This window comes from Panulirus ornatus, chromosome 11 (genome assembly GCF_036320965.1).
Source record: "Panulirus ornatus isolate Po-2019 chromosome 11, ASM3632096v1, whole genome shotgun sequence".
Classification (NCBI taxonomy): domain Eukaryota; kingdom Metazoa; phylum Arthropoda; class Malacostraca; order Decapoda; family Palinuridae; genus Panulirus; species Panulirus ornatus.
This window is the reverse complement of record NC_092234.1, coordinates 19,035,149-19,062,353: the sequence shown is the minus strand read 5'-3', so window position 1 is coordinate 19,062,353 and position 27,205 is coordinate 19,035,149. Positions and strand designations below refer to the sequence as shown.

Genomic DNA, 27,205 nt, shown 5'->3' with positions numbered 1-27,205 from the left:
TCACACACTTTACCAAACTCAGTCACCAGCTTCAGCAGTTTCTCACACGAATCAGCCACCAGCGCTGTATCATCAGCGAACAACAACTGACTCGCTTCCCAAGCTCTCTCATCCCCAACAGACTGCATACTTGCCCCTCTTTCCAAAACTCTTGCATTCACCTCCCTAACAACCCCATCCATAAACAAATTAAACAACCAAGGAGACATCACACACCCCTGCCGCAAACCTACGTTCACTGAGAACCAATCACTTTCCTCTCTTCCTACACGTACACATGCCTTACATCCTCGATAGAAACTTTTCACTGCTTCTAACAGCTTGCCTACCACACCACATATTCTTAATACTGTCCACAGAGCATCTCTATCAATTTTATCATATGCCTTCCCCAGACCCATAAATGCTACATACAAATCCATTTGCTTCTCTAAGTGTTTCTCACATACATTCTTCAAAGCAAACACCTGATCCACACATCCTCTACCACTTCTGAAACCACACTGCTCTTCCCCAATCTGATGCTCTGTACATATGCCTTCACCCTCTCAATCAATACCCTCCCATACAATTTCCTAGGAATACTCAACAAACTTATACCTCGGTAATTTACTCTCTTTTATCTAAACCCTTTGCCTTTGTACAATGGCACTATGCACGCATTCCGCCATTCCTCAGGCACCTCACCATGAGTCATACATACGTTAAATAACCTTACCAACCAGTCAACAATACAGTCACACCCCTTTTTTAATATATTCCACTGCAATACCATCCAAACCCGCTGCCTTGCCGGCTTTCATCTTCCGCAAAGCTTTTACTACCTCTTCTCTTTTTACCAAATCATTTTCCCTAACCCTCTCACTTTGCACACCACCTCGACCAAGACACCCTATATCTGCCACTCTATCATCAAATACATTCAACAAACCTTCAAAATACTCACTCCATCTCCTTCTCACATCACCACTACTTGTTAACACCTCCCCATTAGCCCCCTTCTCTAAAGTTCCCATTGATTCCCTTGTCTTACGTACATTATTTACCTCCTTCCAAAACATCTTTTTATTCTCCCTAAAATGTAATGATACTCTCACCCCAACTCTCATTTGCTCTCTTTTTCACCTCTTGCACCTATCTCTTGACCTCCTGCCTCTTTCTTTTATACATCTTTTATATATATATATATATATATATATATATATATATATATATATATATATACACACACATATTTTTTTTTTTCATACTATTCGCCATTTCCCTCGTTAGCGAGGTAGCTTTAGGAACAGTGGACTGAGCCTTTGAGGGAAATCCCCTCTTGGCCCCCTTCTCTGTTCCTTCCTTTGGAAAATCAAAAATGAGAGGGGAGGATTTCCAGCCCCCTGCTCCCTTCCCTTTTAGTCGCCTTTTACGACACGCAGGGAATATGTGGGAAGTATTCTTTCTCCCCTGTCCCCAGGGATAACATATATATATATATATATATATATATATATATATATATGGATTTGTATGTAGCATTTATGGATCTGGAGAAGGCATATGATAGAGTTGATAGAGATGCTCTGTGGAAGGTATTAAGAATATATGGTGTGGGAGGCAAGTTGTTAGAAGCAGTGAAAAGTTTTTATCGAGGATGTAAGGCATGTGTACGTGTAGGAAGAGAGGAAAGTGATTGGTTCTCAGTGAATGTAGGTTTGCGGCAGGGGTGTGTGATGTCTCCATGGTTGTTTAATTTGTTTATGGATGGGGTTGTAAAGGAGGTAAATGCAAGAGTCCTGGAAAGAGGGGCAAGTATGAAGTCTGTTGGGGATGAGAGAGCTTGGGAAGTGAGTCAATTGTTGTTCGCTGATGATACAGCGCTGGTGGCTGATTCATGTGAGAAACTGCAGAAGCTGGTGACTGAGTTTGGTAAAGTGTGTGGAAGAAGAAAGTTGAGAGTAAATGTGAATAAGAGCAAGGTTATTAGGTACAGTAGGGGTGAGGGTCAAGTCAATTGGGAGGTGAGTTTGAATGGAGAAAAACTGGAGGAAGTGAAGTGTTTTAGATATCTGGGAGTGGATCTGTCAGCGGATGGAACCATGGAAGCGGAAGTGGATCATAGGGTGGGGGAGGGGGCGAAAATTTTGGGAGCCTTGAAAAATGTGTGGAAGTCGAGAACATTATCTCGGAAAGCAAAAATGGGTATGTTTGAGGGAATAGTGGTTCCAACAATGCTGTATGGTTGCGAGGCGTGGGCTATGGATAGAGATGTGCGCAGGAGGATGGATGTGCTGGAAATGAGATGTTTGAGGACAATGTGTGGTGTGAGGTGGTTTGATCGAGTAAGTAACGTAAGGGTAAGAGAGATGTGTGGAAATAAAAAGAGCGTGGTCGAGAGAGCAGAAGAGGGTGTTTTGAAATGGTTTGGGCACATGGAGAGAATGAGTGAGGAGAGATTGACCAAGAGGATATATGTGTCGGAGGTGGAGGGAACGAGGAGAAGAGGGAGACCAAATTGGAGGTGGAAAGATGGAGTGAAAAAGATTTTGTGTGATCGGGGCCTGAACATGCAGGAGGGTGAACGGAGGGCAAGAAATAGAGTGAATTGGAGTCATGTGGTATACAGGGGTTGACGTGCTGTCAGTGGATTGAAGCAAGGCATGTGAAGCGTCTGGGGTAAACCATGGAAAGCTGTGTAGGTATGTATATTTGCGTGTCTGGACGTGTGTATGTACATGTGTATGGGGGGGGGGGGGTGGCCCATTTCTTTCGTCTGTTTCCTTGCGCTACCTCGCAAACGCGGGAGACAGCCACAAATTAAAAAAAAAAAAAAAAAAAAAAAAAAAAATATATATATATATATATATATATATATATATATATATATATATATATATATATATATATATTTATTTATATATATATATATATATATATATATATATATATATATATATATATATATATATATATATATATATATTTATTTTCTGAAAACCCATACAAATCTTCACCTTAGCCTCCACATTTTGGTCTCCCACTTCTCCTCGTTCCCTCCACCTCCGACACATATATCCTCTTGGTCAATCTTTCCTCACTCATTCTCTCCATGTGCCCAAACCATTTCATAACACCCTTTTCTGCTCTCTCAACCACGGTCTTTTTATTTCCACACATCTCTCTTACCCTTACATTACTTACTCGATCAAAACACCTCACACCATACATTGTCCTCAAACATCTCATTTCCAGCACATCCACCCTCCTGCGCACAACTCTATCCATAGCCCACGCCTCGCAACCATACAACATTGTTAGAACCACTATTCCTTCAAACATAGCCATTTTTGCTTTCCAAGATAATGTTCTCGACTTCCACACATTCTTCAACGCTCCCAGGATTTTGGCCCCCTCCCCCATCCTATGACTCACTTCCGCTTCCATGGTTCCATCCGCTGCCAGATCCACTCCCAGATATCTAAAACACTTTACTTCCTCCAGTTTTTCTCCATTCAAACTTACCTCCCAATTGACTTGACCTTCAACCCTACTGTACCTAATAACCTTGCTCGTATTCACATTTACTCTTAACTTTCTTCTTTCACACACTTTACTAAACTCAGTCACCAGCTTCTGCAGTTTCTCACATGAATCAGCCACCAGCGCTGTATCATCAGCAAACAACAACTGACCCACTTCCCAAGCTCTCTCATCCACAACGGACTTCATTTTTGCCCCTCTTTCCAAAACTCTTGCATTCACCTCCCTAACAACCCCATCCATAAACAAATTAAACAACCATGGAGACATCACACACCCCTGCCGCAAACCTACATTCACTGAGAACCAATCACTTTCCTCTCTTCCTACACGTACACATGCCTTACATCCTCGATAAAAACTTTTCACTGCTTCTAACAACTTGCCACCCACACCATATATTCTTAATACCTTCCACAGAGCATCTCTATCAACTCTATCGTATGCCTTCTCCAAATTCATAAATGCTACATACAAATCCATTTGTTTTTCTAAGTATTTCTCACATACATTCTTCAAAGCAAACACCTGATCCACACATCCTCTACCACTTCTGAAACCACACTGCTCTTCCCCATATATATATATATATATATATATATATATATATATATATATATATATATATATATATATATATATAAATGCTACATACAAATCCATTTGTTTTTCTAAGTATTTCTCACATACATTCTTCAAAGCAAACACCTGATCCACACATCCTCTACCACTTCTGAAACCACACTGCTCTTCCCCATATATATATATATATATATATACCAAGGCGTGCAAGGAATAGAGTGAATTGGAACGATGTGGTATACCGGGGTCAACGTGCTGTCAATGGATTGAACCAGGGCATGTGAAGCGTCTGGGGTAAACCATGGAAAGTTCTGTGGGGCCTGGATGTGGAAAGATAGGTGTGGTTTCGGTGCATTATTACATGACAGCTAGAGACTGAGTGTGAACGAATGGGGCCTTGGTGTCTTTTCCTAGCACTTCCTCGCACACATGAGGGGGGAGGGGGTTGTTATTCCATGTGTGGCGAGGTGGTGATGGGAACAAATAAAGGCAGACTATGAATTATGTACATGTGTATATATGTATATGTTTGTGTGTGTATATGTATGTGTACATTGAGATGTATAGGTATGTGTATTTGCGTGTGTGGACGTGTATGTATATACATGTGTATATGGGCGGGTTGGGCCATTCTTTCGTCTGTTTCCTTGCGCTACCTCGCTAATGCGGGAGACAGCGACAAAGCATAATAAATAAATAAATAAATAAATAAATATATATATATATATATATATATATATATATATATATATATATATATATATATATATATATATATATATATATATATTTTTTTTTTTTGCTTTGTCGCTGTCTCCCGCGTTTGCGAGGTAGCGCAAGGAAACAGACGAAAGAAATGGCCCAACCCACCCCCATACACATGTATATACATACGTCCACACACGCAAATACACATACCTACACAGCTTTCCATGGTTTACCCCAGACGCTTCACATGCCTTGATTCAATCCACTGACAGCACGTCAACCCCGGTATACCACATCGCTCCAATTCACTCTATTCCTTGCCCTCCTTTCACCCTCCTGCATGTTCAGGCTCCGATCACACAAAATCTTTTTCACTTCATCTTTCCACCTCCAATTTGGTCTCCCTCTTCTCCTCGTTCCCTCCACCTCCGACACATATATTCTCTTGGTCAATCTTTCCTCACTCATTCTCTCCATGTGCCTGAACCATTTCAAAACACCCTCTTCTGCTCTCTCAACCACGCTCTTTTTATTTCCACACATCTCTCTTACCCTTACGTTACTTACTCGATCAAACCACCTCACACCACACATTGTCCTCAAACATCTCATTTCCAGCACATCTATCCTCCTGCGCACAACTCTATCCATAGCCCATATATATATATATATATATATATATATATATATATATATATATGTATATATGTATGTGTGTGTGTATGTGTGTATATATATGTATATATGTGTATGAATATTTTTTTTTTGTTTTGTTTTGTCGCTGTCTCCCACGTTAGCGAGGTAGCGCAAGGAAACAGACGAAAGAAATGGCCCAACCCACCCCCCATACACATGTATATACATACGTCCACACACGCAAATATACATACCTACACAGCTTTCCATGGTTTACCCCAGACGCTTCACATGCCCTGATTCAATCCACTGACAGCACGTCAACCCCGGTATACCACATCGATCCAATTCACTCTGTTCCTTGCCCTCCTTTCACCCTCCTGCATGTTCAGGCCCTAATCACACCTCCAATTTGGTCCCCCAGTTCTCCTCGTTCCCTCCACCTCCAACACATATATCCTCTTGGTCAGTCTTTCCTCACTCATTCTCTCCATGTGCCCAAACCATTTCAAAACACCCTCTTCTGCTCTCTCAACCACGCTCTTTTTGTTTCCACACATCTCTCTTACCCTTACGTTACTTACTCGATCAAACCACCTCACACCACACATTGTCTTCAAACATCTCATTTCCAGCACATCCATCCTCCTGCGCACAACTCTATCCATAGCCCACGCCTCGCAACCATACAACATTGTTGGAACCACTATTCCTTCAAACATAGCCATTTTTGCTTTCCGAGATAATGTTCTCGACTTCCACACATTCTTCAAGGCTCCCAGGATTTTCGCCCCCTACCCCACCCTATGATCCACTTCCGCTTCCATGGTTCCATCCGCTGCCAGATCCACTCCCAGATATCTAAAACACTTTACTTCCTCCAGTTTTTCTCCATTCAAACTCACCTCCCAATTGACTTGACCCTCAACCCTACTGTACCTAATAACCTTGCTCTTATTCACATTTACTCTTAACTTTCTTCTTTCACACACTTTACCAAACTCAGTCACCAGCTTCTGCAGTTTTTCACGTGAATCAGCCACCAGCGCTGTATCATCAGCGAACCACAACTGACTCACTTCCCAAGCTCTCTCATCCCCAACAGACTTCATACTTGCCCCTCTTTCCAAAACTCTTGCATTTACCTCCCTAAGAACCCCATCCATAAACAAATTAAACAACCATGGAGACATCACACACCCCTGCCGCAAACCTAAATTCACTGAGAACCAATCATATATATTATCCCTGGGGATAGGGGTGAAAGAATACTTCCCACGCATTCCTCACGTGTTGTAGAAGGTGACTAGAGGGGACGGGAGTGGGGGGCCAGAAATCCTCCCCTCCTTGTATTTTAAATTTCTAAAAAAATGGGAAACAGAATTAGTCATGCGGGGAGTGCTCATCCTCCTCGTAGACTCAGATTGGGGTGTCTAAATGTGTGTGGATGTAACCAAGATGTGAAAAAAGGAGAGATAGGTAGTATGTTTGAGGAAAGGAATCTGGATGTTTTGGCTCTGAGTGAAACGAAGCTCAAGGGTAAAGGGGAAGAGTGGTTTGGGAATGTCTTGGGAGTAAAGTCATGGGTAGTGAGAGGACAAGACCAAGGGAAGGAGTAGCACTACTCCTGAAACAGGAGTTGTGGGAGTATGTGTTAGAATGTAAGAAAGTAAATTCTCGATTAATATGGGTAAAACTGAAAGTTGATGGAGAGAGATGGGTGATTATTGGTGCATATGCACCGGGACATGAGAAGAAAGATCATGAGAGGCAAGTGTTTTGGGAGCAGCTGAATGAGTGTGTTAGTGGTTTTGGTGCACAAGACCGGGTTATAGTGATGGGTGATTTGAATGCAAAGGTGAGTAATGTGGCAGTTGAGGGAATAATTGGTATACATGGGGTGTTCAGTGTTGTAAATGGAAATGGTGAAGAGCTTGTAGATTTATGTGCTGAAAAAGGACTGGTGATTGGGAATACCTGGTTTAGAAAGCGAGATATACATAAGTATATGTATGTAAGTAGGAGAGATGGCCAGAGAGCGTTATTGGATTACGTGTTAATTGACAGGCACGCGAGAGAGACTTTTGGATGTTAATGTGCTGAGAGGTGGAACTGGAGGGATGTCTGATCATTATCTTGTAGAGGCTAAGGTGAAGATTTGTATGGGTTTTCAGAAACGAAGAGTGAATGTTGGGGTGAAGAGGGTGGTGAGAGTAAGTGAGCTTGGGAAGGAGACTTGTGTGAGGAAGTACCAGGAGAGACTGAGTACAGAATGGAAAAAGGTGAGAACAATGGAAGTAAGGGGAGTGGGGTAGGAATGTGATGTGTTTAGGGAATCAGTGATGGATTGCACAAAAGATGCTTGTGGCATGAGAAGAGTGGGAGGTGGGTTGATTAGAAAGGGTAGTGAGTGGCGGGATGAAGAAGTAAGATCATTAGTGAAAGAGAAGAGAGAGGCATTTGGACGATTTTTGCAGGGAAAAAATGCAATTGAGTGGGAGATGTATAAAAGAAAGAGACAGGAGGTCAAGAGAAAGGTGCAAGAGGTGAAAAAGAGGGCAAATGAGAGTTGGGGTGAGAGAGTATCATTGAATTTTAGGGAGAATAAAAAGTTGTTTTGGAAGGAGGTAAATAAAGTGCGTAAGACAAGGGAGCAAATGGGAACTTCAGTGAAGGGGGCTAATGGGGAGGTGATAACAAGTAGTGGTGATGTGAGAAGGAGATGGAGTGAGTATTTTGAAGGTTTGTTGAATGTGTTTGATGATAGAGTGGCAGATATAGGGTGTTTTGGCCGAGGTGGTGTGCAAAGTGAGAGGGTTAGGGAAAATGATTTGGTAAACAGAGAAGAGGTAGTAAAAGCTTTGCGGAAGATGAAAGCCGGGAAGGCAGCAGGTTTGGATGGTATTGCAGTGGAATCTATTAAAAAAGGGGGTGACTGTATTATTGACTGGTTGGTAAGGTTATTTAATGTATGTATGACTCATAGTGAGGTGCCTGACGTTTGGCGGAATACTTGCATAGTGCCATTGTACAAAGGCAAAGTGGATAAGAATGAGTGCTCAAATTACAGAGGTATAAGTTTGTTGAGTATTCCTGGTAAATTATATGGGAGGGTATTGATTGAGAGGGTGAAGGCATGTACAGAGCATCAGATTGGGGAAGAGCAGTGTGGTTTCAGAAGTGGTAGAGGATGTGTGGATCAGGTGTTTGCTTTGAAGAATGTATGTGAGAAATACTTAGAAAAGCAATTGGATTTGTATGTAGCATTTATGGATCTGGGGAAGGCATATGATAGAGTTGATAGAGATGCTCTTGTGGAAGGTATTAAGAATATATGGTGTGGAAGGCAAGTTGTTAGAAGCAGTGAAAAGTTTTTATCGAGGATGTAAAGCATGTGTACGTGTAGGAAGAGAGGAAAGTGATCTGTTCTCAGTGAATGTAGGTTTGCAGCAGGGGTGTGTAATGTCTCCATGGTTGTTTAATTCGTTTATGGATGGGGTTGTTAGGGAGGTGAATGCAAGAGTTTTGGAAAGAGGGGCAAGTATGAAGTCTGTTGTGGATGAGAGAGCTTGGGAAGTGAGTCAGTTGTTGTTCGCTGATGATACAGCGCTGTTGGCTGATTCATGTGAGAAACTGCAGAAGCTGGTGACTGAGTTTGGTAAAGTGTGGGAAAGAAGAAAGTTAAGAGTAAATGTGAATAAGAGTAAGGTTATTAGGTACAGTAGGGTTGAGGGTCAAGTCAATTGGGAGGTAAGTTTGAATGGAGAAAAACTGGAGGAATTAAAGTGTTTTAGATATCTGGGAGTGGATCTGGCAGCGGATGGAACCATGGAAGCGGAAGTGAATCATAGGGTGGGGGAGGGGCGAAAATTCTGGGAGCCTTGAAGAATGTGTGGAAGTCGAGAACATTATCTCGGAAAGCAAAAATGGGTATGTTTGAAGGAATAGTGGTTCCAACAATGTTGTATGGTTGCGAGGTGTGGGCTATGGATAGAGTTGTGTGCAGGAGGGTGGATGTGCTGGAAATGAGATGTTTGAGGACAATGTGTGGTGTGAGGTGGTTTGATCGAGTAAGTAATGTAAGGGTAAGAGAGATGTGTGGAAATAAAAAGAGCGTGGTTGAGAGAGCAGAAGAGGGTGTTTTGAAATGGTTTGGGCACATGGAGAGAATGAGTGAGGAAAGATTGACCAAGAGGATGTATGTGTCGGAGGTGGAGAGAACAAGGAGAAGTGGGAGACCAAATTGGAGGTGGAAAGATGGAGTGAAAAAGATTTTGAGTGATCGGGGCCTGAACATGCAGGAGGGTGAAAGGCGGGCAAGGAATAGAGTGTATTGGATCGATGTGGTATACCGGGGTTGATGTGCTGTCAGTGGATTGAATCAGGGCATGTGAAGCGTCTGGGTAAACCATGGAAAGTTGTGTGGAGCCTGGATGGGGAAAGGGAGCTGTGGTTTCGGCCATTATTGCATGACAGCTAGAGATTGAGTGTAAACGAATGGGGCCTTTGTTGTCTTTTCCTAGCTCTACCTCGCACACTTGAGGGGGGAGGGGGATGGTATTCCATGTGTGGCGAGGTGGCGATGGGAATGAATAAAGGCAGACAGTGTGAATTGTGTGCATGGGTATATATGTATGTGTCTGTGTGTATATATATGTGTACATTGAGATGTATAGGTATGTATATTTGCTTGTGTGTACGTGTATGTATGTACATGTGTATGGGGGTGGGTTGGGCCATTTCTTTCGTCTGTTTCCTTGCGCTACCTCGCAAAGGCGGGAGACAGCGACAAAGCAAAATAAATTGATAAATAATTATTTGTTTATTCATTTTTTTAATGATATAAATGGTTAAGTGGTGGGAACAAGGCGAAGGGGAGATCAAGCTGGAAATGGAAGAATGGAGTGAAAAAGATTTTTTAAGTGATCAGGGCCTTAACATGCAGCTGGGTGAAATGCATTCCCTGGACAGAGTGAATTGGATCGGTGTGGTGTGCAAGGTTTATGTGATGTCAGTGGACTGAACAAGGTCATGTGAAGCAGCCAAGGTAAATCATGGAAAGGTGTGTGGAGCCTTGTAGTGGATTGGGTGATGTGGTTTCAGTGTATTACACTTGACAGCTAGATAATGGATGTAAGTGAATGTGGCCATTCTTCATCCGTTCCTGGCGTTAGCTTGCTAACACGGAAAATGGCAGTCAGGTATGAAAAAAGTTAACCTCTAATATTAGAACAGAAAAGGAAGATGCACTTCCTCTCATCACAATCTTCACCCCCCTAACTCACACTGCTGTTATGTGTAATGCATTGAAACCACAGCTTCCTATCCACATACAGGCCCTACAGACCCTTCCAAGGTCTATCCCAGATGCTTCACATGCCCTGGTTCAGTCCATTGACAGCACGTCGACCCCAGTATACCACATTGTTCCAATTCACTCTATTCCTTGTATGCTCTCACTCTCCTGCATGTTCAGGCCCTGATGGCTCAAAATCTTTTTCACTCCATCCTCCCCCCTCCAATTTGGTCTGCTGCCTTTCCTTGTTTCGTTCTCCTCTGGCACATATATCATTTTTGTTAATCTTTATTCACTCATTCTTTCCATATGTCCAAACCAATTCAACACACCCTCTTCTGCTCTCTCAACCACACTGTTTTTATTTCCACACATCTCTTACCCTTTCATTTCTTACTCGATCAAACCACCTAACACCACATATTGTCCTCAAACATTTTATTTCCAACACATCCATCCTCCTTCATACAAACTTATCTATAGTCCATGCCTCGCATCTGAATGACATTGGAACTACTATTCCTTCAGACATACCCATTTTTGCTCTCCAAGATAACATTCTTTTCCACACATTCTTTATTGCTCCCAGAACCTTTGCCCCCTCCCCCACCCTGTGACTCACTTCCACTTCCATGGTTCCATCTGCAGCTAAGTCCACTCCCAGATATCTAAAACGCTTCACTTCCTCCAATTTTTCTCCATTCAAACTTACATCCTGCAACCCTTGTTTTTATTCACATTTACTCTCAACTTTCTCCTTTCACACACCTTTCCAAACCCAGTCACTGACCTCTGCAGTTTCTCACCCAAATCAGCCACTAGACCTGTATCATCAGCAAACAACAAATTAACTCATTCCTAGTCCCTGTCATCCATAACAGACTGCATACTTGCCCCTTTCTTCAAAACTCTTACATTTACGTACCTAACCTACTCCATCCATAAACAAATTAGACAACCATGGGGGCATCACATACCCCTTGCCACAAACTGACATTCACTAGGAACCAGTCACTCTCCTCTCTTTCTACTTGTACACTTGGTTAAAACGTTTCACTGCTTCTAGCAACTTACTTCCCACACCATTTACTCTTAAAACCTTCCACAAAGCATCTCTATCAACCTTATCGTATGCCTCCTCCAGATTCATAAGGGCTATATACAGATCCATCTGTTTTTCTAAGTATTTTTCACATACATTCTTCAAAGCATACACCTGATCCACACATCCTCTACAACTGAAACCACACTGCTCTTCCCCAATCTGATGCTCTGTACATGCCTTCGCCCTCTCAGTCAGTACCCTCCCATATAGTTTCTCAGGAATACTCAAAAACTTATGCCTCTGTAGTTTGAACACTCACTTTAATCCCCTTTGCTTTTGTACAATGGCACTGTGCATGCATTCCGCCAATCCTCAGGCACTTCACCATGATCCATACATACATTGAATATCCTAACCAACCAATCAACTGTGCAGTCACTCATTTTTTAATAAATTCCACTGCAGTAGCATCCAAACATTCTGCCTTGCCAGCTTTCATCTGCAAAGCTTTCACTGCCTCTTCTCTATTTACCAAATCATTCTTCCTGACCCTCTCACTTTGCACACCACCCAGAACAAAACGCCCTATATCTGCGAGGTAGCAATTTTTTGAGTGATTTATCGTAGTTACAGTGATGCAGCTTTTGTATAGTTGACATGCTACAGTAAGAGCACAAATGACATGAAAGCAACTTAGTGGTGATGTTAAAGTAATATGGGATTGAAATACTTGCAGCTCAATTGATGTAATGGAAGTCTGTGGGAAAATATTGTTTGCTAAATATGTGGCATGTGTGTACCCATATTGTAAGTGTAAATTGATTAGTGTGTGATGTTGTACTCCTAAGGGTGAAGCAGTGTTACTGTGGTAAAACAAAAAATGTAGCATTATACTATTTACACAATTTTCATTATATGTATTAGTGTATCCTGGAAGTAGATTTTTCTTTGATGCACATGAAATTGAATGTGACAGCATGTTTGGAGTGATTCATCTGGTATTTTAGATATATATGAATTGTGTGATCACCCATTCAAAACACATAGCGCAGAGCAACACTTTAAGGTTTTGAAGTGAAGTCACTTTGCTTCCCATGTTGCTTAAATCCTTTAAGATAAATGTTGCTTTTAGCAACAATAATACTATAAAGAATATCTTAATCAGGAATTCACCAGAAAATTCTCTTGGTTGCATCTATAAAGTGCCTTGTGGAAACTGTGATAGATTTTATGTTGGTCAGACTGGTAAGGATCTTTCTGTTAGACTTAAGCAACATAAATATAGTATAAGAACGGGACAAGAATCAAATGCCTTGTTTAATCATGTTAAAAACTATGATCATTGTATTGACTAGAGTAACGCCATCTCAATTATTATCTCCAACTCTATTACCAAGAGAAATATCATTGAATCTTCTATTATTAAATACACAGAGAATTATAATCTTAATATTAGTGACGGTCTATACAAATTAGATAACTTTATTGTTGATAAGATTTGTAAAACGATAAGTTTATGAACGCTCGTTGTATGTTTTGGACAATCACATGTTTACCAAGTGGCGTCCTAGCTTTGTCTCTTCGATGTATATCAACTGACTGTTATATTTCTCTCTTGTGTCTCCCCTGATGATTTGATTATTACACGAAAGTGCACTTGGGAACTTTCGTGTTTCATTTTACCCGTAGACTCATAGGAACGTCCACACATGCAAATATACATACCTATACATCTCAACGTATACATATATATATACACACACAGACATATACATATATACAAATGTATATAATTCATATTGTCTGCCTTTATTCATTCCCATTGCCACCCTGCCACACATGAAATAACGACCCCCTCCCCCCGCATGTGCGCGAGTTAGTGCAAGGAAAAGACAACAAAGGCCACATTCGTTCACACTCAGTCTCTAGCTGTCATGTAATAATGCACCGAAACCACAGCTCCCTTTCCACATCCAGGCCCCGCAGAACTTTCCATGGTTTACCCCAGGCACTTCACATGCCCTGGTTCAATCCATTGACAGCATGTCGACCCCGGTATACCACTTCGTTCCAATTCACTCTATTCCTTGCATACCTTTCACCCTACTGCATGTTCAGGCCCCGATCACTCAAAATCTTTTTCACTCCATCTTTCCACCTCCAATTTGGTCTCCCACTTCTCGTTCCCTCCACCTCTGACTCATATATCCTCATGGTCAATCTTTCCCCACTCATTCTCTCCATGTGACCAAACCACTTCAAAACACCCTCTTCTGCTCTCTCAACCACACTCTTTTTATTACCACATCTCTCTTACCCTATTATTACTTACTCGATCAAACCACCTCGCACCACATATTGTCCTTAAACATCTCATTTCCAGCACATCCACCCACCTCCGCACAACTCTATAGCCCATGCCTCCCAACCATATAACATTGTTGGAATCACTATTTCTTCAAACATACCCATTTTTGCTTTCCGAGATAATGTTCTCGACTTCCACACATTCTTCAGTGCTCCCAGAACTTTCGCCCCCTCCCCCACCCTATGATTCACTTCCACTTCCTCCAGTTTTTCTCCGTTCAAATTTACCTCCCAATTGTCTTGTTCCTCAACCCTACTGTACCTGATAACCTTGCTCTTATTCACATTTACTCTCAGCTTTCTTCTTTCACACACTTTACCAAACTCAGTCACCAGCTTCTGCCGTTTCTCACATGAATCAGCCACCAGCGCTGTATCATCAGCGAACAACGGCTGACTCACTTCCCAAGCTCTCTCGTCCACAAAAGACTGCATACTTGCCCCTCTTTCCAAAACTCTTGCATTCACCTCCCTAACAACCCCATCCATAAACAATTTAAACAACCATGGATACATCACACCCTGCTGCAAACCAACATTCACTGAGAACCAATCACTTTCCTCTCTTCCTACATGTACACATGCCTTACATCCTCAATAAAAACTTTTCACTGCTTCTAACAACTTGCCTCCCACACCATATATTCTTACTACCTTCCACAGAGCATCTCTCTCAACTGTATAATATGCCTTCTCCAGATCCATAAATGCTACATACAAATCCATTTGCTTTTCTAAGTATTTCTCACACACATTCTTCAAAGCAAACACCTGATCAACACATCCTCTACCACTTCTGAAACCACACTGCTCTTCCCCAATCTGATGCTCTGTACATGCCTTCACCCTCTCAGTCAATACCCTCCCATATAATTTCCCAGGAATACTCAACAGACTTATACCTCTGTAATTTGAGCACTCACTTTTATCCCCTTTGCCTTTGTACAATGGCACTATGCAAGCATTCCGCCAATCCTCAGGCACCTCACTATGAGTCATACATACATTAAAGAACCTTACCAACCAGTCAACAATACAGTCACCCCCTTTTTTAATAAATTCCACTGCAATACCATCCAAGCCCACTGCCTTGCTGGCTTTCATCTTCTGCAAAGCTTTTACTACCTCTTCTCTGTTTACCAAATCTTTCTCCCTAACCCTCTCACTTTGCACACCATGTCGACCAAAACACCCTATATCTGCCACTCTATCATCAAACACATTCACCATACCTTCAAAATACTCACTCCATCTCCTTCTCACATCACCACTACTTGTTATCACCTCCCCATTAGCCCCCTTCAATGAAGTCCCCATTTGATCCCTTGTCTTACGCACTTTATTTGCCTCCTTCCAAAACATCTTTTATTCTCCCTAAGATTTAATGATACTCTCTCACCCCAACTCTCATTTGCCCTCTTTTTCACCTCTTGCACCTTTCTATTGACCTCTTGCCTCTTTCTTTTATACATCTCCCAGTCATTTGCATTATTTCCTTGTAAAAATCGTCCAAATGCCTCTCTCTTCTCTTTCACTAATAATCTTACTTCTTCATTCCCACTACTCATTACCCTTTCTAATCTGCCCACCTCCCACGCTTCACATGCCACAAGCATCTTTTGCACATGCCATCACTGCTTCCCTAAATACATCCCATTCCTCCCCCACTCCTCTTACTTCCATTGTTCTCACCTTTTTCCATTCTGTACTCAGTCTCTCCTGGTACTCCCTCACACAAGTCTCCTTCCCAAGCTCACTTACTCTCTCCACTCTCTTCACCCCAACATTCTCTCTCCTTTTCTGAAAACCTCTACAAATCTGCACCTTTGCCTCCACAAGATAATGATCAGACATCCCTCCAGTTGCACCTCTCAGCACATTAACATCCAAAAGTCTCTCTCGCGTGCCTATCAACATGTAATCCAATAACGCTCTCTGGCCATCTCTCCAGCTTACATACATATACTTATGTATATCTCTCTTTAAGCCATATAATCATATGTTACATAATAATGTCCATTGTTTTGTGTCTCAGGTGATGCCAGTCTGTCTGAGGAGCATCATCTTCTTAGCTCCAGTGGACAGAGGATGCAGGAATTACAGGCAGAATTAAAAGGACTAGAATCACAGCTGGATATCGCTTCCAGAAAAAATGCTCAGTGAGTTCTTCGTTTGTTTGGAATGTTTTGTTATGAATGTTTCCTCTGCAGTGGGTTGCTTCATATACCATAAGTTATATGTTGAACTGATCATGCCTATTCGTGCTCGTTTTCTATTTTCATAGACATTCATGATTGTAATGTTGATCTGTATTGTTGTAGTAAATCTTAAGAGCCCTGAGATGAAGCTCATCCTATAATTAGCTGTATTTTGAAAATTCTATTGTTTTCTTGAAACTACAGAAATTTGAGAAGTGAGTAGAATTTTTGTGTAAGTAAAATTGTGACTTAATCTCTGATATTTTTCTTTTTGTGTCAAAACCCAATTGGTAAAAACAGAAAAAACATAGCATTATACTACTCAAACAGTGCAAGAGGTGGAAAAAGGGCAAATGAGAGTTGGGGTGAGAGGGTATTATTAAATTTAAGGGAGAATAAAAAGATGTTTTGGAAGGAGGTAAGTAATGTATGTGAGACAAGAGAACAAATGGGAACATCGGTGACGGGGGCAAGTAGGGAGGTAAAGACAGGTAGTGATGAAGTAAGCAGGAGATGGAGTGAGTATTTTGAAGGTTTGTTGAATGTCTTTAATGATAGAGTGGCAGATATAGGGTGTTTTGGTTGAGGTGGTGTGTGAATATATACATAGATACACATACTCATATATATACATATATACACATGTACATATTCATACTTGCTTGCCTTTAACCATTCCTGGCGCCATCCCACCCCTCAGGAAAAGGCATCGCTGCCCCCTGCTTCAGTAAGGTAGAGCTAGGAAAAGAGACAAAAAATGCCACATTCGTTTGCACTCAGTCTCTAGCTATCATGTGTAATGCATCGAAACCATGGCTCTAGGCCCCACAGACCTTTCCATGGTTTACCCTAGACATTTCACATGCCCTGGTTCAGTCCACTGACACCACGTTGACCCTGGTATATCACATTGTTCCAATTCACTGTATTCCATGCACACCTCTCCATCTTGTTTGTTCAGGCCCTGATTGCTCAAAATCTTTTTCACTCCATCCTTTCACCTCCAATTTGGTCTCCCACTTCTCCATGCTTCCTCCACCTCTGGCACATATATCTTTCTTGTCAATCTTTCCTCACTCATTCTCTCCATATGTCCAAACTATTTCAACACATCCTCTTCTGCTCTCTCAACCACACTCTTAATTTCCATACATCTCTCTTACCCCTTCATTACCCACTTGATCAAACCACCTCACACCGCCTATTGTCCTCAAACATTTCATTTCCAACACAACTACCCCCTCCATACAACACTATCTTTAGCCCATGCCTTGCAACCATATAACATTGTTGGAACTATTATTCCTTCAAACATTCCCATTTTTGCTTTCTGAGATAACGTTCTCTCCTCCACACATTCCTCATCACTTCCAGAATTGTTGCCCCCCTCCTCCACCCTGTGACTCACTTCCACTTCCATGGTTCCATTCACCACTAAATCCACTCCTAGATATCTAAAGCACTTCACTTCCTCCAATTTTTCTACATTCAAACTTACATCTCAGTTAACTTGTCCCTCAACCCTACTGAACCTAATAACCATGCTCTTATTCATGTTTACTCTCAACTTTCTCCTCTCACATGCTTTTCCAAACTCAGTCACCAACTTCTGTGGTTTCTCACTCTAATCAGCATCAGAGCTGTATCATTGGTGAACAACAACTGACTCACTTCCCAGGCCCTCTCATCTCAACAGACTGCATAATCACCCCTCATCCCAAACCTCTTGCATTTACCTCCTTAATCACCCCATCCATAAACATATTAAAGAGCCATGAGGACATTACACACCCCTGCTTTAGACTTACCTTCACTGGGAACCAATCACTCTCCTCTCTTCTTACTCGTACACATGCCTTACATCCTTGGTAAAAACTTTTCACTGCTTCTAGCAACTTAACTCCTCCCACACCATATGCCCTAAAGACCTTCCACAAAGTATCTTTATCAACCCTGTCATATGCTTTCTGCAGATCCATAAATGCAACAAACAAATCCATGTCTTTTTCTAAGTATTTGTCATACACATTCTTCAAGCAAACACCTGATTCACACATCTACCACTTCTGAAACCATACTGATCTTCCCCAATCTGATGCTCTGTACATGCTTTCACCCTCTCAATCAATACTCTCCCATATAATTTCCCAGGAATACTCAACAAACTTATGCCTCTGTAGTTTGCACACTTATCCACTTTGCCTTTGTTCAATGGCATTATGCATGCATTCACCCAATGCTCAGGCACTTCACCCTGGTCTATATATACATTGAATATCCCTTCTAACTAGTCAACAACACAGTCACCCCTATTTTAATAAGTTCCACTGCAATACCATCCAAACTTGCAGCTTTGCTGGATTTCATCTTCTGCAAAGCTTTCACTACGTCTTCTCTCTTAACTATACCACTCTCCCAGACCCTGACCCTCTCACTTCACATACCACCTCTACCAAAACACCCTATATCTGCCACTCTTGTCATCAAAAACATTCAACAAACCTTCAAAATATTCATTCCATCTCCTTCTCACTCCATCACTACCTGTTATTACTTCCCCCCTTGCCCCCTTCACTGATGTACCCATTTGTTCTCTTGTCTTATGCATGTTGTTTAACTCCTTCCAAAACATCTTTTTATTCTCCCTAAAATTTAATGATACTCTCTCACTGTATCTGTCATTTCCCCTCTTTTTCAATCCTTGCTTCTAAATCCTTTCCCAAATATCTAAAACACTTCACCTCCTCCAATTTTTCTCCTTTCAAATTTACATCCTGATTAGCTTGTCCCTCAACCCTGCTGAACCAAATAATCTTGCTTTTATTCACATTTACTCTCAACTTTCTCCTTTCCCACACTTTTCCAAACTGAGTCACAACCTCTGCAGTTTCTCACCCAAATCAGCCACTAGAGCTGTATCATCGGTGAACAACAGCTGACTCATTTCCCAGTCCCTCTCATCCGCAACAGACTACATACTTGCCCCTCTCTCCAAAAATCTTGCTTTTGCCTCCCTAACTACCCCATCCATAAACAAATTATACATCCATAGAGACATCACACACCGCTGCTGCAGACCGACATTTACTGGAAGGTGGAAGTGAGTCACAGGGTAGGGGAGGGGGCGAAGGTTCTGGGAACGTTGAAGAATGTGTGGTAGGCGAGAACATAATCTTGGAGAGCAAAATTGGGTATGTTTGAAGGAATAGTGGTTCCATCAATGTTATATGGTTGTGAGGCATGGGCTTTAGATAGGGTTGTGTGGAGGAGGGTGGATGTGTTGGAAATGAAATGTTTGAGGACAATATGTAGTGTGACGTGGTTTGATCGAGTAAGTAATGAAAGGGTAAGGGAGATGTGTGGTAATAAAAAGAGTATGGTTGAGGGAGCAGATGGTGTATTGAAATGGTTTTGTCACATGGAGAGAATGAATGAGGAAAGATTGACAAAGAGGATTTATGCGTCAGAGGTGGAGGGAACGAGGAGAAGTGGGAGACCAAATTGGAGGTGGAAGGATGGAGTGAAAAAGAATTTGAGTGATTGGGGCCTGAACATACAGGAGGGTGAAAGGTGTGCAAGGAATAGAGTGAATTGGAACGATGTGTTATACCTGGGTCAACGTGCTGTTAGTGGATTGAACCAGGGCATGTGAAGTGTCTGGGGTAAACCATGGAAAGTTTTGTGGGGCCTGGATGTGGAAAGGGAGCTGTGGTTTCGGTGCATTACATTTGAGAGCTAGAGTCTGAGTGTGAACGAATGTGGCCTTTGTTGTCTTTTCCTAGCACTACCCCGTGCACGCGCAGGGGGAGGAGGTGCCATTTCACGCATGGTGGGATGGCAACGAGAATGGATGAAGGCAGCAAGTATGAATATGTACATATGTATGTATGTATATTTATGTATACGTTGAAATGTATAAGTATGTATATGTGCGTGTGTGGGCGATTATGTATATACATGTGTATGTGGGTGGGTTGGACCATTCTTTCGTCTGTTTCCTTGCGCTACTTTGTTAACGTGGGAGACAGCAACTAAGTATAATGAATATTATTATACTTAATCGCCATCTCCCGCATTAGCAAGGTAGCGCAAGGTAACAGATGAAAGAATGACCCAACCCACCCACATACACATGTATATACATAAATGCCCACATGCACATATATATACACCTATACATTTCACCGTAGATATACATATACATGCACAAACATATACATAGACTCATAGGAACATATATACACATAGACATATTTATACTTGCTGCCTTCATCCATTCCCATCGCCACCCCACCACACATGAGAATAGCATTCTTATGGGATAAGGGAGAAAGGATATTGATTCGTATTCCCTGTGTGTCTTAGAAAGCGACTATTGGGGGCGGGAGCGGATAGCTGGAAATCCTCTGTTCTCATTCAACTTTCCAAAAGAAAGAACAGAGGAAGGAGCCTGGTGAGGATTTTCCCCTCTAAGGCTCTGCCCTCTGTTCTTGATGCTTTCTTGCTAACGTGGAAAATGGCTAACTTGTGTGAAAAAATATACATATGTAGTGTTAATGAGATGGCCTTGATTGGTACCTCAGTTGCTCTTGCCATCTCAGTTAACATGAAAAAAAATGCAGCTGAGTCAGCTCCCTAGAACACTAACTCACTCAAAATAGAATAATTGCATCCCTGCTGAAATACACAGTCATCCAGTCAACCCCTGACAGACCTGAATCCAGCCTCCACCACTCTCCATCCCTAAAGGATCAATCATTTCCACTCATCAAAACTTATCATACTAAGTATTGAATAAAACACATAATTTTCATAACTGATACCACAAACTTCTGCCTAAAGGCAAGAGACAAACTGAACAATGTGAGAACACTCATTGGCCCATTTTTTATAGAAGAAAAAGAATCCCTCAGTTTCCTTCAAAAACAATGTATATGCTCTACCCTACATTACCTCTCACTTGCTTGATCATCAACCCTTTCAAAAGCAACCATAGTAAATCTAGAAGCCACTCAAAACAGAACAATTAAGAGCTACTTAGCAAACAGAAACATTCAACATCTGCACAGTGAAACATACTTTACGTTCATGTCTTTGGTATAACACATAAGCCTCATAAGACTCCCACTCATATTACTCCATTACGTACCACCGACCCCCAAGAAGTAAAATGCTCATTGTTGCATCACACTTTAGCAACTAATACTTGCAGGCTCCTCTTAAATGACTCAGGAAGTACTAAACACTTGCCCATTTCCCCTAGTGTAATCCTTTGCTCCATTTTACTAGATATATACCCATCTGAAACCGCATTCCCCGAACATGTTTGAGTTACACTTTCTCTGCCTGTCTCTCCAACATTACAAGCACTGAGTTACCATATCACAAGACTGCTCATGCTCAAGATGCACACAGAGGATATTGAATACCTACTTCTCAGTTTTCCTTTTTACATGTGGTAATCATATCACTGCATTTTTTATCTTTGGTCCCTCCCAGTGGACTTAGCTTTTTTGAACACTGCAGGATCCCTATATGAGGAATTCCTGGGACAGGAATGTGAGGTATATATCAAGATTTTAAAAATCATTCTTTTTCAGGCTGAAGGACCGAGTTGATAATCATGAGATAAAGAACCAGCTGGATGAGGTCATCAAGAAGTTACAGAAACAACAACTTTGGTTTCTTTATGATGAAAAACGGAAGGTCTGTAAGATACAGTTTGATCATCCCCTCTTCTTCTTTCCTTCCCTTGGGAAAAGTAGACAAACCCAATTATTATCTCTCAACAGTAGGATGTACAATACTCTAATGCAGGGAAAAAGAATGGATGCTTTAATTGAATTTTGTTGTGGCACATAACATTGTAAACTAGAGAAGCTTAATACTAAAGGTAGAATGAGAAGATCGACTATAAAGTTTTTGAAGGAGAATTCATATCACTAGCAAAAGTATTCATGTCAGATGATGTTCTCTGGGGTTACCCCTCAATTCTCTTTACGGTGATAACGTCAGACATTGACAGTGAAGTAAAACTTATGTAGTAAGATGTTTTGCTGATAGTAACAGATTGCCTGGTGTGATACTGGTTGAGTATCCCTTATCTGAAATGCCTGGGACCAGAAATGTTTCAAATTTTGTATTTTTTTTGATTTTGGAATATGTGCATATACTTGGGGTGACAGAGTATCATTAAATTTTAGGGAGAATAAAAAGATGTTCTGGAAGGAGGTAAATAAAGTGCGTAAGACAAGGGAGCAAATGGGAACTTCAGTGAAGGGTGCAAATGGGGAGGTGAAAACAAGTAGTGGTGATGTGAGAAGGAGATGGAGTGAGTATTTTGAAGGTTTGTTGAATGTGTTTGATGATAGAGTGGCAGATATAGGGTGTTTTGGTCGAGGTGGTGTGCAAAGTGAGAGGGTTAGGGAAAATGATTTGGTAAACAGAGAAGAGGTAGTAAAAGCTTTGCGGAAGATAAAAGCCGGCAAGGCAGCAGGTTTAGATGGTATTGCAGTGGAATTTATAAAAAAAGGGGGTGACTGTATTGTTGACCGGTTGGTAAGGTTATTTAATGTATGTATGACTCATGGTGAGGTGCCTGAGGATTGGCGGAATGTGTGCATAGTGCCATTGTACAAAGGCAAAGGGGATAAGAGTGAGTGCTCAAATTACAGAGGTATAAGTCTGTTGAGTATTGCTGGTAAATTATATGGGAGGGTATTGATTGAGAGGGTGAAGGCATGTACAGAGCATCAGATTGGGGAAGAGCAGTGTGGTTTCAGAAGTGGTAGAGGATGTGTAGATCAGGTGTTTGCTTTGAAAAATGTATGTGAGAAATACTTAGAAAAGCAAATGGATTTGTATGTAGCATTTATGGATCTGGAGAAGGCATATGATAGAGTTGATAGAGATGCTCTGTGGAAGGTATTAAGAATATATGGTGTGGGAGGCAAGTTGTTAGAGGCAGTGAAAAGTTTTTATCAAGGATGTAAGGCATGTGTACGTGTAGGAAGAGAGGAAAGTGATTGGTTCTCAGTGAATGTAGGTTTGCGGCAGGGGTTTGTGATGTCTCCATGGTTGTTTAATTTGTTTATGGATGGGGTTGTTAGGGAGGTGAATGCAAGAGTTTTGGAAAGAGGGGCAAGTATGAAGTCTGTTGTGAATGAGAGAGCTTGGGAAGTGAGTCAGTTGTTGTTCGCTGATGATACAGCGCTGGTGGCTGATTCATGTGAGAAACTGCAGAAGCTGATGACTGAGTTTGGTAAAGTGTGTGAAAGAAGAAAGTTAAGAGTAAATGTGAATAAGAGCAAGGTTATTAGGTACAGTAGGGCTGAGGGTCAAGTCAATTGGGAGGTAAGTTTGAATGGAGAAAAACTGGAGGAAGTAAAGTGTTTTAGATATCTGGGAGTGGATCTGGCAGTGGATGGAACCATGGAAGCGGAAGTGAATCATAGGGTGGGGGAGGGGGCGAAAATCCTGGGAACCTTGAAGAATGTGTGGAAGTCGAGAACATTATCTCGGAAAGCAAAAATGGGTATGTTTGAAGGAATAGTGGTTCCAACAATGTTGTATGGTTGCGAGGTGTGGGCTATGGATAGAGTTGTGCGCAGGAGGGTGGATGTGCTGGAAATGAGATGTTTGAGGACAATGTGTGGTGTGAGGTGGTTGATCGAGTAAGTAATGTAAGGGTAAGAGAGATGTGTGGAAATAAAAAGAGCGTGGTTGAGAGAGCAGAAGAGGGTGTTTTGAAATGGTTTGGGCACATGGAGAGAATGAGTGAGGAAAGATTGACCAAGAGGATATATGTGTCAGAGGTGGAGGGAACGAGGAGAAGTGGGAGACCAAATTGGAGGTGGAAAGATGGAGTGAAAAAGATTTTGAGTGATCGGGGCCTGAACATGCAGGAGGGTGAAAGGAGGGCAAGGAATAGAGTGAATTGGATCGATGTGGTATACTGGGGTTGACGTGCTGTCTGTGGATTTGAATCAGGGCATGTGAAGCGTCGGGTAAACCATGGAAAGTTGTGTAGGGCCTGGATGTGGAAAGGGAGCTGTGGTTTCGGGCATTATTGCATGACAGCTAGAGACTGAGTGGGAACGAATGGGGCCTTTGTTGTCCTTTCCTAGTGCTACCTCGCACACATGAGGAGGGAGGGGGATGGTATTCCATGTGTGGCAAGGTGGCGATGGGAATGAATAAAGGCAGACAGTGTGAATTGTGTGCATGGGTATATATGTATGTGTCTGTGTGTGTATATATATGTGTACATTGAGATGTATAGGTATGTATATTTGCATGTGTGGACGTGTATGTATATACATTGTGTATGGGGGTGGGTTGGGCCATTTCTTTCGTCTGTTTCCTTGCGCTACCTCGCAAACGCGGGAGACAGCGACAAAGCAAAATAAATATAATAAAATAAATACTTGATATATATGCATATACATTTATCCCTGGGGATAGGGGAGATACAATACTTCCCTCATGTTCCCTGCGTGTTGTAGAAGGCGACTAAAATGGAGGGAGCCGGGGGCTGGAAATCCTTCCCTTTCATTTCTAATTCTCCAAAACAAGGAACAGAAAAGGGTGGCAAGTGAGGATATTCCCTCAAAGGCTCAGTCCTTAACGCTCAGTTCTTAATGCTACCTTGATAATGTGAGAAATGGCGAATTGTGTAAAAAAACATGATGACATATCTTGGAATGGGACCCAAGTCTAAACCCAAAGTACATTTATGTTTCATATACACCTTATTATGCACATCACCTGAAGTTAATTTATACAATATTTTTGATGATTTTATGCATGAAACTAAGTTTGTGTAACACTGAACCATCAGAAAGCTAAGGTGTCAACCTCAGCTGCCCATGTGAACAATTTCTGGTTGTTTGGCATCACCTTTATTCGTGACCCTGAATTTATATGCTACTGATGATAATAATTTTCTTACATTTGTAAGTATGAAGTCTGTTGGGGATGAGAGAGCTTGGGAAGTGAGTCAGTTGTTGTTCGCTGATGATACAGCGCTGGTGGCTGATTCATGTGAGAAACTGCAGAAGCTGGTGACTGAGTTTGGAAAAGTGTGTGGAAGAAGAAAGTTAAGAGTAAATGTGAATAAGAGCAAGGTTATTAGGTACAGTAGGGTTGAGGGTCAAGTCAATTGGGAGGTGAGTTTGAATGGAGAAAAACTGGAGGAAGTGAAGTGTTTTAGATATCTGGGAGTGGATCTGGCAGCGGATGGAACCATGGAAGCGAAAGTGGATTATAGGGTGGGGGAGGGGGCGAAAATCCTGGGGGCCTTGAAGAATGTGTGGAAGTCGAGAACATTATCTCGGAAAGCAAAAATGGGTATGTTTGAAGGAATAGTGGTTCCAACAATGTTGTATGGTTGCGAGGCGTGGGCTATGGATAGAGTTGTGCGCAGGTGGGTGGATGTGCTGGAAATGAGATGTTTGAGGACAATGTGTGGTGTGAGGTGGTTTGATCGAGTGAGTAACATAAGGGTAAGAGAGATGTGTGGAAATAAAAAGAGCGTGGTTGAGAGAGCAGAAGAGGGTGTTTTGAAGTGGTTTGGGCACATGGAGAGGATGAGTGAGGAAAGATTGACCAAGAGGATATATGTGTCGGAGGTGGAGGGAACAAGGAGAAGAGGGAGACCAAATTGGAGGTGGAAAGATGGAGTGAAAAAGATTTTGTGTGATCGGGGCCTGAACATGCAGGAGGGTGAAAGGAGGGCAAGGAATAGAGTGAATTGGATCGATGTGGTATACCGGGGTTGACCTGCTGTCAGTGGATTGAATCAGGGCATGTGAAGCGTCTGGGGTAAACCATGGAAAGCTGTGTAGGTATGTATATTTGCGTGTGTGGACGTATGTATATACATGTGTATGGGGGGGGTTGGGCCATTTCTTTCGTCTGTTTCCTTGCGCTATCTCGCAAATGCGGGAGACAGCGACAAAGTATAATAAAAAAAAAATAAAAAATAACATTTGTTCGCATAAGTTTTTTTTTTTTCGCTGTCTCCCGTGTTTGCGAGGTAGCGCAAGGAAACAGACGAAAGAAATGGCCCAACCCACCCCCATACACATGTATATACATACGTCCACACACGCAAATATACATACCTACACAGCTTTCCATGGTTTACCCCAGACGCTTCACATGCCTTGATTCAATCCACTGACAGCACGTCAACCCCGGTATACCACATCGCTCCAATTCACTCTATTCCTTGCCCTCCTTTCACCCTCCTGCATGTTCAGGCCCCGATCACACAAAATCTTTTTCACTCCATCTTTCCACCTCCAATTTGGTCTCCCACTTCTCCTCGTTCCCTCCACCTCCGACACATATATCCTCTTGGTCAATCTTTCCTCACTCATTCTCTCCATGTGCCCAAACCATTTCAAAACACCCTCTTCTGCTCTCTCAACCACGCTCTTTTTATTTCCACACACCTCTCTTACCCTTACGTTACTTACTCGATCAAACCACCTCACACCACACATTGTCCTCAAACATCTCATTTCCAGCACATCCATCCTCCTGTGCACAACTTTATCCACAGCCCACGCCTCGCAACCATACAACATTGTTGGAACCACTATTCCCTCAAACATAGCCATTTTTGCTTTCCGAGATAATGTTCTCGACTTCCACGCATTCTTCAAGGCTCCCAGGATTTTTGCCCCCTCCCCCACCCTATGATCCACTTCCGCTTCCATGGTTCCATCTGCTGCCAGATCCACTCCCAGATATCTAAACCACTTTACTTCCTCCAGTTTTTCTCCATTCTAACTTACCTCCCAATTGACTTGACCCTCAACCCTACTGTACCTAATTACCTTG

The 27,205-nt window shown here is 42.0% G+C and overlaps 1 protein-coding gene across 5 annotated transcripts in view; it reads left to right on the top strand.

The window, feature by feature from the left end:
- Nucleotides 1–27,205, top strand: part of SMC5 (structural maintenance of chromosomes 5) — a 281,105-nt gene that overhangs the window by 62,969 nt on the left and 190,931 nt on the right. For all 5 annotated transcript variants that reach the window (XR_011713331.1, XM_071666709.1, XM_071666711.1 and 2 more), the window contains 2 exons: nucleotides 16,195–16,318; nucleotides 21,958–22,063. Coding sequence is in view for 4 of the 5 variants with exons in the window: in XM_071666709.1 (XP_071522810.1) it covers nucleotides 16,195–16,318; nucleotides 21,958–22,063 (230 nt within the window). In the remaining variant the exon portion in view is untranslated. The remainder of the gene's footprint in view (nucleotides 1–16,194; nucleotides 16,319–21,957; nucleotides 22,064–27,205) is intronic.